Source organism: Hyperolius riggenbachi, chromosome 3 (genome assembly GCF_040937935.1).
Source record: "Hyperolius riggenbachi isolate aHypRig1 chromosome 3, aHypRig1.pri, whole genome shotgun sequence".
NCBI classification, from domain to species: Eukaryota; Metazoa; Chordata; class Amphibia; order Anura; family Hyperoliidae; genus Hyperolius; species Hyperolius riggenbachi.
In genome coordinates this window covers 298,273,727-298,294,043 of record NC_090648.1, presented here as the reverse complement: position 1 = coordinate 298,294,043, position 20,317 = coordinate 298,273,727, and the positions used below count along the sequence as shown (strand labels likewise).

At 44.9% G+C, this 20,317-nt stretch overlaps 1 protein-coding gene across 5 annotated transcripts in view; it reads left to right on the top strand.

Annotated features, from left to right (window-relative positions):
• The first annotated feature begins 437 nt into the window (after positions 1-437).
• Positions 438-20,317, top strand: part of ADAMTS20 (ADAM metallopeptidase with thrombospondin type 1 motif 20) — a 229,355-nt gene continuing 209,475 nt past the window's right edge. For all 5 annotated transcript variants that reach the window (XR_011030416.1, XR_011030417.1, XM_068276563.1 and 2 more), the window contains exon 1: positions 438-568. Coding sequence is in view for 3 of the 5 variants with exons in the window: in XM_068276563.1 (XP_068132664.1) it covers positions 478-568 (91 nt within the window). In the remaining 2 variants the exon portion in view is untranslated. The remainder of the gene's footprint in view (positions 569-20,317) is intronic.

Sequence of the window (20,317 nt, the reverse complement as noted above, 5' to 3'; positions counted from 1 at the left end):
GAGAGAGCGACTGTCCCAGCTCTACTCCCACCATGCAATCCCTGTATGCAGCAGCCTCCATGCAGTTGTAGAATAGATAGGCTTTCTTCCAGCAGAGTGCTTGCAGCCAGGGCTCGCCCACTAGGCGGGCTCTTGTTTGATGTCGGCTCCTGGGATGGTCAGAGTCAGAGTAGCTGGCACTGGTCTGCTCTCTTTGGGGTGAAGGTGCCGCAGCCAGGCAGTGTCCGCATGTCCCGTCTGAGCAGGACATTGGAGGGAAGGTGCAGGAGAGAAGCGATGCGGCGGCACAGCGAGGAGCTGACAAGCAAGCGCTGCCGCTGCTGCACAGAGACGCCCGGCTGCTGAAGCGGGAGTAGTAGCTGGGACGGCTACCCGGGGATCCGAGGGGCGCAGGTTGGGGGAGAGCGAACCAGGGAGGGGAGAAGAGGGGTGAAAAGGGTCCCTAGCCCTTCTTTGCTCCGCTATTTAGGAGAGAACATGCTGGTTGCAAATTGGTTGGCGGGGCTGATCTGTCATCTTTGCGTTCTGCACACTCGCTCCTTGGAAAGCCGGCTTCACCCCAAGCAAGGTAATGCAACAAGTCACTCACTGACAGCATGGGACTAACCACAGCACCGGCCTGCATGGCTAACCTCAGTCTGCTGATCTGCGCCACCTTCTTGAAATGAATGGAAGCCAGTGCCAACAACTTACACGGGGAGGATGGTCGAGCCAAAATATGTTTGTGTGTGTAGATATAATCATCTGCTCTATATGAGGCACCATCAGGGGAGAGACTGCAGCAGACGATGCTATATAACATAGCTGGATCTTACTCTGCTTGGGCTAAAGCGATTGAGTTCTTGCTGAGACTTGCAGTTCAGAGAGGTGAACATACAGCCTTTAATTGAACATTGCACATGGTAATCAGCATTCAGTTGTCTGTTCATAGTAAACAAAAGTTGTACCTCTTCCAGTGAGGTGTAAAAGTCACACCATAATGGTATCCCCTTTATCAATGGCAGCAGAATCACTTTATGAAATATAGAATGTTGCAAGCAAAATATAGTCACAGGTGCACAACTGAATGCCAAATAAAGAAAAGAAAAATCAGTTGTCAATCTACATTGTTTAGTTCTGAAATCTCACTGACAGGTCACCTGGTCTCTAACTTTGAAAGAGTTTCAAGAAGTGGCAAAGATGAGATTGTCATTTGTACTAATTCCTCGCCATGGGGTTAATTTACAAAACTTCTCATACATTATCTCACCTGACTTATTCATAAATTAACTGTCATCATCCATTCACAGTTTATCTCTCCTTGTCTCGTGATTTGTCTCCCAATAACTTTATCTCCCCTTACAGTGAAAATAAGAAAAGTGAGATATGTCAAGAGAAAAGCTTTGTGAATCAATTCCAATGTGTTTCTGCATGCTGCTGATACTTACCATGTAATGTAAACTCAAGACTGTAAGCTCCTTTGGGCAGGTTTCTTACTAATTTTGAATATAGGTATGTGTTATTCTTTCCTGTTCTGTATGTATTTGCCTGACATGATGTGTAAAATGTCTGATATATAAATCTGTAATAACTAAAGCACATGGTTTTGGTATGCAGATATTACATGATTACCTCATTGTTTTATTCTGTAACAGAATTCACACACTTCTTGACAATGTGTAAAGGACTTTCATATGTAACAAGAATTTGTCATTCATACTGAGTACTGTATGATCATTTACATCTAATCTTTATTAACAGTAACATGCATGAAATGATGTGCATTTGCCTGTAATTGACACCTGACCAGTGCATCAGCAGGTGTTGTGATGTAAGTTCTATAAGCTGAGCACCTGTGAAGATGTATTGAGCATTAGACCTGGTTTCCACTATGCACTTTGCATCATGAGCATGCTATGGAGAGTGTAAACTGTCACAACACATGCTCATCAACCTGTTAATTGCAACAGGATGAATGCTTTTTGTGTTTTGTTATCCAGAAATGCTGTGTGACGGTGTGTAATGAGCTTTGTTGGGATGGAGACATGGACATGTCCTTTGGGCAGCGCGTTCACATGCAAATGTTTATTGCGTTACACATAGGCCTCTGTCTGCAGTCCTGTCCAAAAAGGGGCAAGTTTGAATATTCCTTCTATCCAGTGATGCAGCTCTCCTCACACCTTCCCCTTTTATATCTGGGGAGAAACTGAAGATAGACAGGGAGGTGTTTATGGTGAACTTCAAGTGAAATGATTTCTGCATAATTATTTCATTTGCTCTTGCTGTCATGTAGTCAGTTTATATACTCAAAAAGCAAAAAAAAAATAAAAAAAATTAACACCTCAGTAGTGTGTCTGGATGGTCCAAAGGCTTTCCAGACCCTTCTAAAGCCCATTGTTCCAGTGAAGGGTCCACCCAATCCTGTTTGAGGAAAGCTTGTCAAATAGGTTTCTTCTAGCCGTGCTTCCTTCCGCAGATAAGCCCCTCTGGACTGGGCATGCATGAGTAAAGGTAGCTATATACCTGTCTAGCCGCGAGTAGATTTTCCATCAAATAATAGATCACTCTGAATCTTCAGAGAGGGATCAATTGAATCTTCAGAGAGGGATCAATTGCTTGCCTACACTCTGCAGACAGATTTCCAATAGATTTCAGCATGATTCCATTCAAGGGAAAGTGCACTCAAGGACTTTTCGTAAGCCCTGTAGTGGAAACGCCACCCTCCGAGCAACTAGCTGTCATCCGAAGCATACTATAAGGGGGGTCCCTGTTGGTGAGTTCACCGGGGTCGCCGTAATTGCTCGGAGACAGCTTGGCTCGGGGAGGAATTCAATAAAGTGGAAGCCAGACTAAGGGATAGGGGGTATCCCGATTGGATGATCAATAGAGGAAGAACTAGAGCCAATTCCAAAAGTAGGGACCAACTGCTTAAAACTTTGGGGGATAAAGACCCTAATGCCCCTAAACCCATGTTTGTAACAACTCATAGTGTCGAATTTGATAAAATTGTCGCAATTCTTAAAGGAATACTTAAGTCTGATGAAAAAAAATACTTTTACTCACCCGGGGCTTCCCTCAGCCCCCTGCAGCTGAACGGTGCCCTCGCCGTGTCCCTCCGATGCACCTGGTCTCACCTGGTCTCGGCTAATTACCCGCGTCCCCGGCCGCAATAGCATTATAGAGGGCGCTATTGCGGCCGGGGACGCGGTAATCAGCTGCGTTCCCAGCCTGTCGGCCGGTGACGGCGAAACCGGAAGTGGCCGCCGGGAAGACCAGGTGCATCGGAGGGACACGGCGAGGGCACCGTTCAGCTGCAGGGGGCTGAGGGGATCCCCGGGTGAGTAAAAGTATTTTTTTTTTCATCAGACTTAAGTATCCCTTTAAGATAAACCTTCTGGAGGGCGATGAGGATCTACGGAGTATTTTACGGCAATGGGTACGTTTTGCAAGTAGTTGGGCTCCACTGTGGCACGATTACTGTCTCCTAGTCTGTACGAATCCCGAACCAGATCGCCTACCTGGCTGAATTTGCTGGGCTCGTACAGATGTGGAGTGAAGACATGTCACCACTGTAGGGTACACACACACAAACTCGGGTGGCCACATTGGTTTCAAACGGACGTAGATTCCCCATTAAGCATTTTATTTGCGGGACGTCTAATGTGGTATACCTCATTACTTGTAATGAGTGTGCCCTACAGTACGTGGGCTGCACCACAAGACCTTTACGCGCCAGGATAGGGGAACATTATTGTGTCCCGGTTTTGCTTAACACTAATGTTTCTAACGTGGCGAGACAGTTTCGCCAGGTGCACCAGGGTGACATGTCCTCTTTTTCCTTTCACGTATTGGAAAGAGTCTCGCCTACCCAAAGAGGAGGTGACACTACCAAACTGCTTATGAGCCGTGAGGCGTTGTGGATTTTTAGGTTGGGTACGAGACGCCCTAAAGGTTTGAACTTCCGCTGGGACCTGGCATTAATAACATGATACCCGGCTTTGCTACTCATGCTGCTCTTTGTTTTTATCTAAATCTATTTTTTATTTTTAACTGTTTATATTTGATGTGTATGGTTGCTACATTAGGGTTAGGAGTAACCCTGTATGTTATGTAGTTTTAAAGAGAACCCGAGGTGTGATTCAATTATGTTTCTGGGGCACAGAGGCTGGTTGTGCACACTAAGACCAGCCTCTGTTGCCCCATGGTGTGCCTCCATGTCCCCCCTGCACGCCGCTATACCCCCCGCAGTGCTGGCGACACGCAGCGCGTCGCTAGCACAATGTTTACCTATGCGCTGTCAGTCAGCGCCGCTCCCCCGCCTCCTCCGCATCGGCGCTACCCACCCGCGTCACTTCCCTCCTATCAGCGGGAGGGAAGGGACACGGGCGGGTAGCGCGGAGGCGAGGGAGCGGCGCTGACAGACAGCGCTTAGGTAAACATTGTGCTGGCGACATGCTGCGTGTATAGCGGGTATAGCGGCGCGCAGGGGGGACATGGAGGCACACCATGGGGCAACGGAGGCTGGTCTTAGTGTGCACAACCAGCCTCTGTGCCCCAGAAACATAATTAAATCCCACCTCGGGTTCTCTTTAAATGGTCTCTCCGTGACAAAGTATGCATTTGTGTTACAACTGTCAATATCTATGCTGACTATTTTGTATTGTGAATATCCCTTCCTATATGTTGAGTTATGGGTGTGTCTGGGGTTTCTGAGAACCACCCACTCCACAGGAGGAGGGTATATAGGGGGCCTTTTGTGTTGTATCAACTCTAGCTATGATTAAGGACCAGTAGGACCAAAACATGTCAGCAGGTGTTATGTGATGACTTTTTGGACATGTCCATAAATAAAGGAGCTTGATTTTAGGGGCATTGTGTGGACATCCTTTCGTATTGAGTTAACTGCATTCATGTAAAATGGCGCTGGGAAATTAGGGAACAGGGTGAAGCCAAAAAAACAGCTCACCCTGCTATTGCAAATTTTCCTGGTGGCGTACATTACTATTCCTTCTCCAGGCTGCCAAGGACTCTGGTAAGATGAAGTCCAGTGGCTAAATTGCATTTTTTTCCCTAATGTGTGCTCTGACTTTTGCAGGCGCCCAATTACCATCTAAGCACTGCTATAGCCGTTATTTACATTACAGCCTATGGCTGCGCCCAAATGTCCGGCTCTCTTTTTACCTGTCTCGGATTGATTAACTTTTCTTACTTCCCACTTCAGATTTGCTTTAATATTGTATGATCTATGGTCTATATTTTAGGATAATTAATGTTGCTAAGGCCAACCTAGTGTAGTAGAGTACCTGTTATTCGCAACTCAACTAACCAGCAGTCTCAACCCCCAAGGCCAACCTTTTTTAGGCTGTTTTTGGGCTCTGCTGTGCATAAAGACCAGGTTCCACAGCTCCCCCAATGTTAACATATTACATTGTGGCTAGTGGCACACTAGGCAGAATCGCTAGTGTTTCAGAAAACACTAGTGTTTTTCCCCATAATGAAAGTCTATTGGCCACAGGAAAACCGTATATTGTTTTTCCTGTGGCCCATTGTTTTTTTTACAATAAATTTTTATTGAATTTAAAGCAATAACAGTAACAAACATTCAGGTATAAGTTGCATCATGGTTTGTTTTTTTGTTTTTAAATGTTACAGCTATCCTAGAAGAGCTGGGCCCACTAGAGCACTTTCTGGAGCATTTTATGCTTTCAAGGAATCACCGGTGGTTCCAATTCATTGGGGCAAAGTCTTTGGCGTTAATTCCACTGCAAAGTTTGGATTTTCCTAAATTGCAAACACACAGAGTTTTCAGAGCAATTTCATTCCAGGAATGTGATCTTGGACCCTGCATTCCTTGAATGAAATTGCTCCGAAAATGCTGAGGACAGGAAAGGGCTCATTATATTGTGTACAAATCATCATTATCAAAAATGCTCAAATTTTTATAGCAATGTGTGCTAAGGAGGTGAAAAGGGGATTATTTTTATCCTGCCCCTTGACTACAACCAATGTTAAGAAGCATGTGTGGTAGTATTGCCCAGGCACTAGTGTCCCATGCTTGCTGCTTCAGCTCTCCTGGGAAACGCCAGCCCAGCACCTGGGCACTGCTGCTGTCCACTGTGAAGCATTGACCTTTAATGCAAGTAAATGGGCCAATGGGATGAATTGCAAGGGACCAGAGCCACCCTGGGAGATGGCGAGGGACGAGCGGCCTTAAGAGGGCTTGAAGGGACTCTGAAAACAGTAAAAAGATGTATACATACCTGGGGCTTCCTCCAACCCCATCTGCTCGGATCGCTCCCACGCCGCCATCCTCCGCTGCCTGCAGCTTCGGGAACCGGGTACCATCACGTCAGTAGGCTCCAGTCTATGCAGAAGTGCGCTCTTTTCGTATCTCTCCAGCAGCTGCAGGAGTGATATGTAGAGGACGCACTTCTCCTGCGTAGACTGTAGCTGACTGACGTAAGTGATAGGACCTGGTTCCTGAAGCTTCAGGCAGCGGAGGACGGCGGCGGAGCAATCCGAGCGGATGGGGCTGGAGGAAGCCCCAGTTATGTATAGATCTTTTTACTGGTTTCAGCTCTGGTACACTTTAAGGAAACCCCAGGGAAGTATGGTACCTGAGACGCTTCTCGTTTAGGCTGGGTTTACATATGACATAGCGTGAAAAAGGTGCATTTTATGCAGGTGCGCGTTTTTTTTTAATATATTTATGCAAATCACTAGGAAGACAACAGGAAGCAGAAACACATCAGAGATCTTTACTTTGTAAGAAAAAATGCATAAAAAAAAATGCAATGCATAAGTGTTACCATAGACATTCATTATGTGCGTTTTGGCAGCCAGCCTGCATATTATGCAACACTACAAGCGTCTGAGGAACGCTTACTGTAAATCGCAAGTGCAATGCTGGTCCTTCTGCATCCCATAGACTGGCATTGCTGCATAAGCTGCCATGTGTGCACCCGTCCTGAAGATAAACTTTAAAGGGAATTGGAATATATGGAGACTGGCATATTTATTTCCTTTAAAGTAATGCAAATTGGCTAGCTTTCCTGTTGATCCTCTGCCTCTCGGACTGGGAGCATACTAGGCAGAGATTAAACCGCACACGTACACATTTTTACATGCGGCCCATAGACTTTCTTTAGCGGAAAAGCAAAAATGCTAGTGTTTCTGCCTCGTGTGGTCCTAGCCTTATATTTTTAGCCATCGACCCTTAAAAGAAACACTAGGTGAGAAACATATGGAGGCTGCCATATTAATTTCCTTTTAAACAATACCAGTTGCCTGGCAGCCCTGCTGATTTTTCTGGTCAGTAGTGTCTGAATCGCATATCTGAAACAAGCATGCAGCTAACCTTGTTTTTTGTCACGAACATCTTGATCTGCATGCTTGTTCAGGGTCTATGGCTAAAAGTATTATAGACAGAGGATCAGTAGGACAGCCAGGCAATGTGCATTGTTTAAAAGGAAATAAATATGTCAGCCTCCATATCCCTCTCTCCTCGGGTTCCCTTTAACAAGCATGCAGATCAGGTGCTCTGACTGGACCTATTTCCTACATTTAGTATATGTTTTTCCTATATGCAAATTTTTGTGAATTGATACAAACTTTCAATCCCGTATTTTGCGATTTTATAATTTTTATTTTTTTAAATTATTTATTTTGGTTCAGAAATTTTGTTTTCTGGGTGCTTTTTATACAAATTTTCAGAAAGCTATTTTTAATGCATACCAATAAAGTTAATTTTACTTAAATGTATCTAAATAACTTCGAATTTGCATTTTTGGGGGTTTATTTATTTATTTATTTTTTGCATTGCTAATGTAAAAATTTGCAGTTCACAATAACTTGCATTCATCTTATTTATTGAATTTATATAGTGCTAACATATTACGCAGTGCTGGACAATACATAAGATACAGACAATGATAATGGGGTAACAGACAACACAATACAGGAAATAAGCAGTGAGGCCCAGTGCACACCAAAACCGCTAGCAGATCCTCAAAACGCTACAGGTTTTTGGAGCAGATTTCAGAGCGATTCTAGGCTTGTTTAGAGACGTTTTCTAGACATGCCTAGCGGTTTTTGGAGCGGTTTTGTGTAGCAGATTTCATATATTGTTACAGTAAAAGCTGTTAATGAACATCTTCTGTAACTAAAACGCCTGGAAAACTGCTCTGATCTAACGTTTTCCAGAGCGGTTTAAGCTTTTCCTATGCTTTACATTGAGGTAGAAATGCTTCTGCAAACCGCAAAAGTGCTGCAGGACCCACGTTTGCGGTTTGCTAATAACCTCAAACCGCTGGTGTGCACCATCCCATTGAAATACATTAGCCAAGCGTTTTCACAGGCAGAAGCAGTTTAGAAAACACTTCAAAAACTGCTCGGTGTGCACCAGGCCTAATGGTGGCCACACACCATACAATTTTTAAAATATCTGTTCAATTTAAGAATTGCAAAAAATTTTTCTGACTAATTGTAACATTTCAAAATTATGACCAATGTACCACACACCTATGTTCAATTTTTTCCTCAATTATGATAAAAATGATTGGAAACTCAGAGAAAATTGCTAGGGTGTGTATAATAATAAATTAGCAATCCAACACACACCATACAATCTTTAGTAGAAATTGAAGAAAAATATCTGGCATTCCGGATCGATTTAAATCGAAAAAAACGGGAAATCCGATTGGATTTTTCAGTCGAATGAAAAAAAAAGCTTTCGATTTTTTTCAAGAGATACGATTGTTTTTATCAAATTACTGTAAAATCGGATCATTTTATTGTATCGTGTGTGGCCACCTTGAGACACACGGGGCCCTATGCAATTACCAAACTCGCCAGCGCTAAGTGCTGGCGAGTTCTTAAATTGGGCGTCAGCAAGGTCGCCTAATGCAATTGCATTTAACACCCCCCAGGGCGGAAAATAACTCGCTTGGGCGATATAATCGCCCAGCAAGTTCCTTTCCCCCTATGCAATTGCATTTTGCACCCCCCTGGGAAGCGATGCTTTCCGCCAAACATAGGTGCTAACTTTTCACCTGCTCTCAGGATGATTCTCATTGGGCCACCTAGTGGATGAATGGGGAGCGGGAGACTCAAAGATGCTTTGCGCCCGGCAAGAATACTCACATAGACAGAGATGAGCGGAGGAGCGGCGTGGGACATGCGGCGAGCCGGAACGATGGAGGTATGTTTTTTCTGAATTTCCCAGCAGCGACGAGCGGCAGGAGGCGACGGGCGGCGGGTAACAGCCTTGCGACGATGCACGCATCTCCCGGGGATCGAGGCTGCAGTGGTGTGGTGCTGAAGGACAGCTCCCCAGCACTAATGCCTCGCTCCACATCGCTGGCCACACAGGAGCATCGCTCAGCGAATACCTAGTATTTGCCTGAGTTATGCTCCTTTACGCAAGGACATCGCTCAGGTGAAACTGGCAATTGAATTTGCTGGTAAATCCTGCGCGATGTGAGGAGATAAGAAGCTCGCATGTTTTCAGCTTCTTATCTCCTTGAATTGCATATGGCCCACAATGTTAGACCATACCCTGGAGTAGTAGTTCCAAGTCATTTAAGTTCATGTTGTTCTGTGAGCAGGATGCATGATCAGGTAGGATACACGAGGGAGGTATGCATGTTAGCTGCAGAAAAAAGCATGCAGAAAATTTTGGATCTGCCATTGACTTGCATTATATGTGCAGCAAATACGGATTTCCCGCAAGCGTTTTGCCACACAATTGTGCATTTTGCAGAGCGTTTCCACTAGTTTTTCCATGGAAAATTGTATGCATTGTGCGGGGAAGTGGTTCAAGTTTATACTTTTCCTTTTTACACTATGCAGAATTGCATATGCCTCCAAAAAACACTGTAGCACCATAGACCATAATTATATGCGATTATGCATGCATATTTTTTTTTTTTGTCTGCGGCAAACGCTGTGTATTAGTTTTAAGTGTATATGGCACATAGAAGGATATGTCCTTAAGTTGTGCTCTGCACTGTCTTTACTTGATGCACGTCTCTAAGCTTGACTTGTACAGCCAATCCAGAGGTATGTGCGAATGAGGTGAAGATTCCGTCATCACGCTGAGCGCAGGCCCTTGCAGTAAGGCCCATCCTCTCAAGAACCAACCTTGTGGCGGGGCAAATTTTCCACTACAGTGTACGAATTAGTTTAAGTGTGACCCCAGCCTAAATGGAATTTCCAATTTTAATGTAAAGTTTGGTCCGGTATTAGTCTAGGACCAGAAATGCAGACCTCAAACCAACAAACGTTGATTCCGGTGATACCTATAATGACTGACTGTACATGGTTTATTTAGTCATTGAGGGTAGGAACACACTAGGCAGAATCGCATATGCATTTTCCACTATCTGCTATGGAAAACGCATATGCAATTCTGCCTAATGTGTTCCTACCCTCAAGACATCACCTCAATCAATGATAGTTGGTTGATGTCTCCAATTTTACTGTGAAAGAGTAGTCCCTTCCATTACTCTCTTTACAAGGGCTAATGACATTTCAGCTTCTTTACCTTATTTTTGTGTATGTATAAAAAACAGCAGTACTACAATGTTCCTTGCACATAGTTTCAAATAAACTAGTGGGCAAACAGAGGCGCCAGCAGGATAAAAACAATTATTACAATTTTTTAAATATGCTGGGAGGTAGTGGTGGACTTGCCTCCAAAGAGCAGACTAGACAACTGTCAAACACATGCAGCGCCTTCACAGAGGCGCTACACGTGTTGTTTGACAGCTACTGTTTTTGTCCCATGCCTATAGCCTGATGAAGCGGGCTTTGACCTGCGAAACGCGTTGCATCTATTGGGGTAACAATAAAGTATTTATGCCAGACAGTTGTCTAGTCTGCTCTTTGGAGGTAAGTCCACCACTACCTCCCAGCATATTTTAAACATTTTAATAATTGTTTTTATCCTGCTGGTGCCTCTGTTTACCCACAAGTTCATAAGCGTCCACCCTTGGTGGAAGGGGGACCCACCCCTATCTTTCTTCCTTTCTACAGAGAGCGACATTTTAACCCTGAGTGAGGACAGGCCTAATCTCCTCACCTGCATTTACAGTGGTTACCTTAGCGGTGACCTGTGTTTGTGAGTATAATTGTCTCACCTTTTCATTGTACCAACTTACCCTCTGCATACTACATTATATTGGGCTCTCGGTGTAGTTTCAAATAAGTATTACAGTAAATCCAACTGCCAATCACTTGATTGGTCCAGGTGATGAAAATTATTACAAAGGATTCCTGCTCTGTTCACCTGTACAGCAACCTGTGATACAAAGAAGAATCAAACAGGACTGGAGCTTAAAGGATAATTTAAGTGAGAAGAATATGGACGCTGCCATATTTCTTTCCTTTTAAACTATACCTACAGTATTGCCTGTAGACCCTGATTATCTATTTAGCTGCACTAGTGTCTGAATAACACCAAAACAATTATGCAGCTAATCTTGTCAGATCTGAGAATGTCAGAAACCCCTGATTTGCATGCTTGTTCAGGGTCTATGGCTAAAAGTATTAGAGGCAGTGGATCAGCAGGGCTGTCAGGCAACTGGTATTGCTCACAAGGAAATTTATATGGCAGCCTCCCTATCCCTCTCGCTTCAGTTGTCCTTTAAAAGAGTCAAACTACACTGCACACTGCGTCACAACGTGGTACTTTTCCCCACTGCAAGGGCCAATGCGAGTCTATGGAGACTTGCACACGTCGCGCGATGCAACAGAGTGTGCCAGAGTTATCCAAATCGCCGCAAATGCAGATGCAAATGCTGCAGCGTATTACCCCCTGATCCGTGCCTACTGCATGGATTATGCAGTATTGTAAGTCAATAGGCAATGCAGACAGTGTACACGATGGTAGCGTGACCCAGCTCGCATGCGCGGACCAACAGGTATCCCAGTGATGTACTTCCTACCCAGCATGCTGTGCTTCCAACAAATTTCAGTCTCCCGCTGCTCTGAGGACCTCTCCAGTCTGACGCTGGAATAAAGCTTATATCCAAGTATTCCACCTGTAGTAAAAGGACAGAGAGGGGGAGGAAAAATTGTGCAACAGCAGGAACTACAAAGGGTAGGAACACACTAGGTAGAAAAGCTATCATTGTATAAAACACTATTGTTAACGCATATAATGTTAGTCAACGAACCGCATGAAAAACCGCATGTGTTTGTGTTCTGCAATACGCGTTTTTAAAAACGCTGATCTTGCATATTTTTCCAAAACGCACTTAATGAAAGTCAATGGTGACGCGGAGGTATTGCATGTTAGTGTGTTTTCTTATGCATTTTCTATGCCCTTTTTTATGCGTTTAAAAAAAAAAACAAGTTTGTTGATGTGTTTTTGGTTCCGGTTGACTTCCTAGTAATTTGTTTAAAATGCAAAAAAGCATGCAAAATGAATACTAAATGCATATGCGATTTATATATGCAAACAGCAAATGCAAGAAAAACACATGTGCGGAACAAAAACGAAAACACACAGATGCATATGCAGCAAAATGCTACCTTTCCCGCGCTGCCTAGTGGGTTCCTACCCAAAAGAAGTAAAATAGCTGTTGGCTGTGTGGGATCACATATGGTATATTGATGAAGGGGAGAACCTACAGAACCAATCACTAATGCTGTTTCTGCATAGCTTTACTGTAAGAATGCTTACACTGTTACACTGACAGTAGTGGGGCTTGGCTAAGTGTGAGGCTAGTGGCATACTAGGCAGAATCACTAGTGTTGTGAAAAAAAACTAGTGTTTTTGCAGATGATGAAGGTCTATGGGCCACATGTAAAAAAAAATTGAAATGTATTCCCTGTTTGTGGCTGCTTATTCCTGCCAGGACGTAGATTTAAATTATGGCGCTTGCACAGACCCGCTGCTACCGCTGATCACGCCACTCACCCACTGCCTCAGGCCCCTCGCTCTGGCGTCGTGGCCTTAAGGGGTTCACAAGTGGTTAAAAACGCACATCTTGCTGCATCATTTTCAAAAAAGCACATAATGTATCTTAATGGAGACACAGAGGACTGCATGGGACGAGTAACTACCTCGCTCCAAAATCCCATATCTCCTTGTAGGGACATAGCTACTACATCCCTTCCCGATCGCCCTAGAAACCCATGCGCTCCGGTGTTCATTGATCTAAGTCCCCGTGTGAATGACTGCGGCCATCTGTGAGACGGCACCGTCATTCACAAAAGCCGATACTTACACATCCACACATAACTTCCTCTTTGCACCCGGGCCAGTTCTAGCTACAATGGGGCCCTAGGGGGCAAAAGTAACCTGGGGGGCACCATGAACTGGAGTGCTGTAAGAACAGTGGTGGAAATTTTGGCGGAACCGGTGCCACCATAGGCCGTAATAGGAATTACCGCTATAGCGGCGCTCAGACAGTAATTTGGGTACCTCAATAGACAGTGCCCAAATTACTTTAAAAACTGGTGGCCATAGCTGGCATCCGAATTACATCTTTCCCCACAATCTACAGCGACCTTTAGGGGAATATTAATTAACGTCACCGGGATGCATGAGCAAGGTGAGCCATTTTTCGGCTTTTCCCTGTGCCCAAACCTCCTGGAGGTTTAATTATAGGTACCGTATGCCCTTAAACTTGAACAAGGTGAGTGTGTTCCTGTCCTCACTGCCTCCCTAATGCTGCGGAGGGGGCGTGGGGCTTGGCCACATAATTTAGTGGATGATGGGGACACTTGGGGGCCCCTATGGATGCTGGGGCCCTGGGGCAAATGCACCCTTTGCCCCTATGGTAGCGCTGGCCCTGCTTTGCATACTACGCATAGGGACGTTATGCGCAGGGGCATCTTGTGGCCAAATAGTAAAATTACTTCTAAAAACATTTTTTTTATTAACCACTTAAAGAGAATCAGTACTCTAAAATTCTTACAATTAAAAAGCATACCATTCTCTTCATCATGTTCTCCTGGGCCCCTCTGTGCTGTTTCTGCCACTCCCTGCTGCAATCCTGGCTTGTAATTAACAGTTTTAGGCAGTGTTTACAAACAGCTTACTGTGTGACTCATGCAGAGCTTGGAGAGGGTGTGTAAAGCTTCTGCCAATGACAAGCAGTGCTGCACATTCCACACATTCCAGCCTCAGCCCGACAGAGCCAACAGAGGAATGAAGATTAGAATTATTACAGTGACAGTGCAACTAGAAAATGCTGCAGTAAGACAGACGACATTAGAGCAGGCATAGGAACTTATAGGATAGAATAAATAAGGCTAAACATTTTGTTACAGAGTCTCTTTAAGGACAAGCAGGCGTATTTAAACGTGCTGGAGCCTCTTAACGGTCACTCCATTGGTGGTAAAAAAACAAGATATAGATCATATCATTGTGATTAGTAGTGATTAAGCTATTGGCAAATGAAAGGGATGAGCACTGAAAGGTGAAAATCGCCCTTGTCCGTTAATGTAAAAAAAAGTTTGGTGTGAAGTGGTTAAAAGACATATTTTTACATTTAAAACTAACCCCTTACCTCCCACACTCCCTAATAGTTACCCCCCCAATTTTTTCGAATATATCTATCTATCTATCTATCTATCTATCTATCTATCTATCTATCTATCTATCTATCTATCTATATATATATATATATATATATATATATATATATATGTAATGATCGCTGCTGCAGCAGCTATTACTGGAAGTAGTAGTGCTGCAGCTCAGGCAGTTCTGATCTATTTCCATGCAAGCTGCATAGATTTGTCTGTCTTTCCCTGCTGTCAGCTTGTGACTGATTATCATTCACCTGTGTGGGAATCTGCATGTCTGCTCCCATTGGATGACCTCAGTATAAAGATCTGCTTCCTGCAGGGTTTCCTTGGGTTTTCATAGCTTCAGCTTAAGCCTGCCTTGCTGTCGCTTTAGCCCCCGATCGTGTTTCTTGTTATAAAGATACTTTGCTGGTCTTTGCATCATATATTGGTTCATTGCCAATATATATGCATACCAGCACGTTTATTATTTTCCTTGTATTTGTGTTACGTTGATACACCAGTGTCGCTGATGTATATGTACACGAACTGTTTATATCCTGTGTGCAGTTAGTCAGCCTTCCAGCACGTTTTGGTAGGTTGCGCGTACCGTGACCACCCGTGCTGAGGTAGTTACCCTGCTCCTGGTTCTGTTTGTGGATTGCGTTCATCTCTGCGAAGAGATAACGAATCCTTCTGACTCCTGTTCTGTTACCGTTTGTGGATTGCGTTCATCTCTGCGAAGAGATAACGAATCCTTCTGAATCCTGTTCTGTTACCGTTTGTGGATTGCGTTCATCTCTGCGAAGAGATAGCGAATCCTTCTGAGTCCTGTTCCCTGTGTTACTCCATTCCTAGTCAGCGTTCCTGCTTATGTCCTATATCGGTTCATTGCCGATATATACATATGTTAGTCAGACGTTACAAATAGTTTCATTGATAGCTGTAATTGTAATACGCTAGGAAAACATACTTATTGTATATTTATCTGTGTTACGTTCATCTATCTTAATCCTGCTATTTTCTGACTATCCTGGCCTGTCTTTGTGAGGCACGCCATCGCCGCATCGCATTGGCTGCCTCATTCCAGTCTGTCTGGTTTTGGACGCTTGCTGTCGCTAAGTAGCCGCTAGCTAGCAAGCGTTCATTCTGTCTACCTGTCCTGATCTCCTCAGTTCTGGTTTGTGCGCTCAGCGCTACTTTGCGCTGAGACGTTATAACGAAAGCATTGTTTGTGGCTGTCAGATCTGCACCGGCTCTGTGCGCCACAATCTCCTATTGGAGTCAGTCCTCCCCTCCACTATACTAGGGATAGCCTGTTTCCTTGTGCTAGTGTGTGTACCTCCTCCACGCCAGCTCATGCGTTGCATGCTGACTGTGGAGAATACACCACCAAGCCTTACATTATGAAAACCCCATTACCAATCCCCATTGTGGGGGGGATTCCCAGAAAGTATGACACTGTTAATTATGGTTCCTGTTCCTTTAAGAAATTTGAAGAACTTAGCTCTGAAACAGAAAATGAGTTTTTCTCTGAATGTGCCAGGTTCCTGACCAATCCTGATCTCCAAGCGACTCCTGTTTCAACCTGGGCACTCCAACTAAGTTATATTTTGTTTAAAGGGGAATTATTCCAGTGGGCATTTGATGTTCTCAATCATTCCGATTTGAAAGAGAGACCACTGGAATTTCTAGCGTTTGTGATCCATAACTGGTTGCGCATAGATCCATTGCCTTTTCCTCTTAATGAACTCCTGGCAGCAGGTCAACCAGCTACTCCTTCAATTGCTTGCAAAAATGTTCAGCAAGCAGAAAGTGTTACTGATAATTTTCCTGCAGCCTTGAATAAATCACCAAGAACAGCAGGGAAAACAGCAGGGTCTAAGGCCAAACGCAAACGTTCTAAGAAACGTGTCCGATCTGCAGAGTCGTTATCCTTAGCGACTGAGACCTATAATGAGATTCTGCCATTAACAGATAATGAAATGCAATTGTCTTTCAGGGGAGTTAAATGGACTTATGAAACTACTAATGAACTTTCCTCCCTGGCTAGGGAAAATAAAGATTTTTGTTTAAAAGAATTATCTGAGTATGATTATGAGGAGATATTACAGAGTATTGAACAAATCAACTTATTTGTGAAGCAAGGAAAGTTTGCATACACTACAGTTCAGCACTTGCTACAGGTATTGGAGATTCTTAGGAATAAGGAATCTGCCAATCACCTGCTAATTAACCCAATATATGTCCCTGCTACAATCATATCTGCAAACCATGATCTGCCTGTTAAGTATGCTTGGAATCCTCCATTTGAGAAAGGAGAGATGGAAGCTCTGGTCAATGAATGGAAGAATGATTCAAGTTCATTTTGTCAATTTTACAGTGCAAAAAGTGAATTAGTATTGAATGCATGCATTAAGTCTGCCTATAACCTAATAAAAACTGGTGTGTGTGGGTATGACTTTGTGGCTCCATGGATTGATGTGTGGGAACTGATTTTGGATGATTTTTATGTGACTCCGAATTCGCAAATTTGGCGTTCTGACCCGCCTGCTTCAGCACCTTTGGCTGATTCAGCAGGTGATTCGGAGCTCTTTTTGTGTGAAATTGAAGTTCCTGCAATTCCACCCTGTACCATGGATAACTCAGTGTTACTTCCCAGTAAAACAGAAGCCACTGATACATTCTTAACCTTGCCCTGCGCACATTTCTCAGCAGAGAATCCAGAGGTCCTGCTGACTTCCGAGTCCAGCCTAGCCAGTACTCATGACTCTTTGTTTAGTGAAACAGACACCAGAAAAATCTTGCCTGTCTCTGCAAACACTTCTGCAGAAATTACCTGTGTTAATAAAGTTCAACTCCTGTCTGATCCAGCAGATGCCAATAGATGCACTACATCAGTTTCCGAGTCCCAGCAATCCTGTCTAGTAAACTCAGAACCCCAGCATCTGAATTTTCCAATTTTACAAATGAATGGTGATTCAGATGCGCAAACATTGTGTCTTGATCTTCCTGTTTCTACACCTCGCTCTAGTTTCGTGAATAGCTCAGAGCATCTGCTCTGTGAACCTGAAATCGCAGAATTATTACCTTGTTCAGAAAATGTTCCAATAAATTTGCCCTGTACCATGAATTGTGCAGTAGATCTCTCCAATGAAACTCAGGTCACAGAATCATTATGCTGTCCAGCAGGTGCTTCCATGGTTTTGCCCTGCAATATGGACTGTTCAGTGATCCTGTCCAGTGAAGCTGTGGTCGCAGAGTCTTAGGCCCCGTTCACACTTGCGGTTTTGCAAAAACCGCACCGGATGTCCGGACCGCACCGGAGCCGGATCGGACCTGAACCGTACGGTTCCTGTCCGCATCCGGTCCGGATCCGGTCCGGTTGCATACGGTTTCCGTGCGGTATGAACACGGTTCCGGTCCGGATCCGGATTCTTAAAGAGATAACAACCTGTATAAATACCTGGGGTTCTGGGAGGTCAGCAGAAGCTCTGGGGTCATTGTTGGAGACAGCTGGACGTGTGGAGACCATCCTTGGATACAGAGACAGCAGTTGGGACCATGGATCCAGTCATTTTTTACGCTTATTACCTGGGAATTCTCTCCTTCCTGTTGTTTACCTACTACTATGTGGGGAGAAGGCGTGCTCCTCGCAGGAGATGGTGGGTGCACCCTCTACTAGCCAGGAGAGAGAGGAAGGGAGAGTTCCAGGCCCTCTACCGGGACCTCAGACGACACCCACAGAAGTTCTACAGCTACACTCGGATGTCTATTCCCCTGTAAGTATATAGGCCTAAATACACCAACCCCCACCATTCCTAAACACCCCACCCTCACCCCCACAACACCTCATCCCTGTATACCTAGCTAAACACACCACCCTGACCCCCACACCCCTGTATACCTAGCTATACAGTACACCCCCACCCTCCACAACACTCCCAAACCTCTGTAAACACACCTCCCCCATCCTCCACCCAACACCTTGTCCCACAACATACTTTACAGCTTCTTCCTTTCCATCTCCTGACAGGTTTGATACCCTTTTGGAGATGGTGAAGGATGACCTTAGGAAGAAGGATACCACGTTCAGGAGAGCAGTCACACCACAAGAACAACTACTCATCACACTGAGGTATGTAAAAACAAATTTTTTTATTGCAAAAACAACCACTTTCCAACATGGAAACATTCTTCCAACATGGAAGACAAAAAAATAACATATCTATGGTATAGCCCGGTCAGTTTTAAGGAACACCAACCACCAACTTTGTGCTGGAAGAGTTGTAGGGCATAGCTGCCCAAGTGTCTTTCGGGGACACCAGGCCCTAATAAATTGAAGTGCTTCAAAAACCTAACCACTGGCACAGGACCCTCTGAGCCATGGATGAAGGACACAGGTCAGTGAAAAGGCTAGGCCTCTCACCGACCAGTCAAGGTGTCCTTCATCCATGGCTCCAAGGGTCTTGTGCAAGTGGTTAGGAACAAGAACAAAGTGAGGAGCAAGAGGAACCGATGGCAGAGGTGCATGACTACAGGTGCAGTGCAACAGGCACAAGGTTGTGACCCAGGTAGTGTCTTTCGGGGACACCAGGCCCTAAAATTGAAGTGCTTCAAAAACCTAACCACTGGCACATGACCCTCTGAGCCATGGATGAAGGACACAGGTCAGTGAAAAGGCTAGGCCTCTCACCGACCAGTCAAGGTGTCCTTCATCCATGGCTCCAAGGGTCTTGTGCAAGTGGTTAGGAACAAGAACAAAGTGAGGAGCAAGAGGAACCGATGGCAGAGGAGCAGGACTACAGGTGCAGTGCAACAGGCACAAGGTTGTGACCCAGGTAGTGTCTTTCGGGGACACCAGGCCCTAAAATTGAAGTGCTTTAAAAACCTAACCACTGGCACAGGACCCTCTGAGCCATGGATGAAGGACACAGGTCAGTGAAAAGGCTAGGCCTCTCACCGACCAGTCAAGGTGTCCTTCATCCATGGTTCAAAGGGTCTTGTGCAAGTGGTTAGGAACAAGAACAAAGTGAGGAGCAAGAGGAACCGATGGCAGAGGAGCAGGACTACAGGTGCAGTGCAACAGGCACAAGGTTGTGACCCAGGTAGTGTCTTTCGGGGACACCAGGCCCTAAATTATTAGTGCTTCTAAAACCTAACCACTGGCACAGGACCCTCTGAGCCATGGATGAAGGACACAGGTCAGTGAAAAGGCTAGGCCTCTCACCGACCAGTGTAGGTGTCCTTCATCCATGGTTTCAAGGGTCTTGTGCAAGTGGTTAGGAACAAGAACAAAGTGAGGAGCAAGTGGAACCGATGGCAGAGGAGCAGGACTACAGGTGCAGTGCAACAGGCACAAGGTTGTGACCCAGGTAGTGTCTTTCGGGGACATCAGGCCCTAAAATTGAAGTGCTTTAAAAACCTAACCACTGGCACAGGACCCTCTGAGCCATGGATGAAGGACACAGGTCAGTGAAAAGGCTAGGCCTCTCACCGACCAGTCAAGGTGTCCTTCATCCATGGTTCAAAGGGTCTTGTGCAAGTGGTTAGGAACAAGAACAAAGTGAGGAGCAAGAGGAACCGATGGCAGAGGAGCAGGACTACAGGTGCAGTGCAACAGGCACAAGGTTGTGACCCAGGTAGTGTCTTTCGGGGACACCAGGCCCTAAATTATTAGTGCTTCTAAAACCTAACCACTGGCACAGGACCCTCTGAGCCATGGATGAAGGACACAGGTCAGTGAAAAGGCTAGGCCTCTCACCGACCAGTGTAGGTGTCCTTCATCCATGGTTTCAAGGGTCTTGTGCAAGTGGTT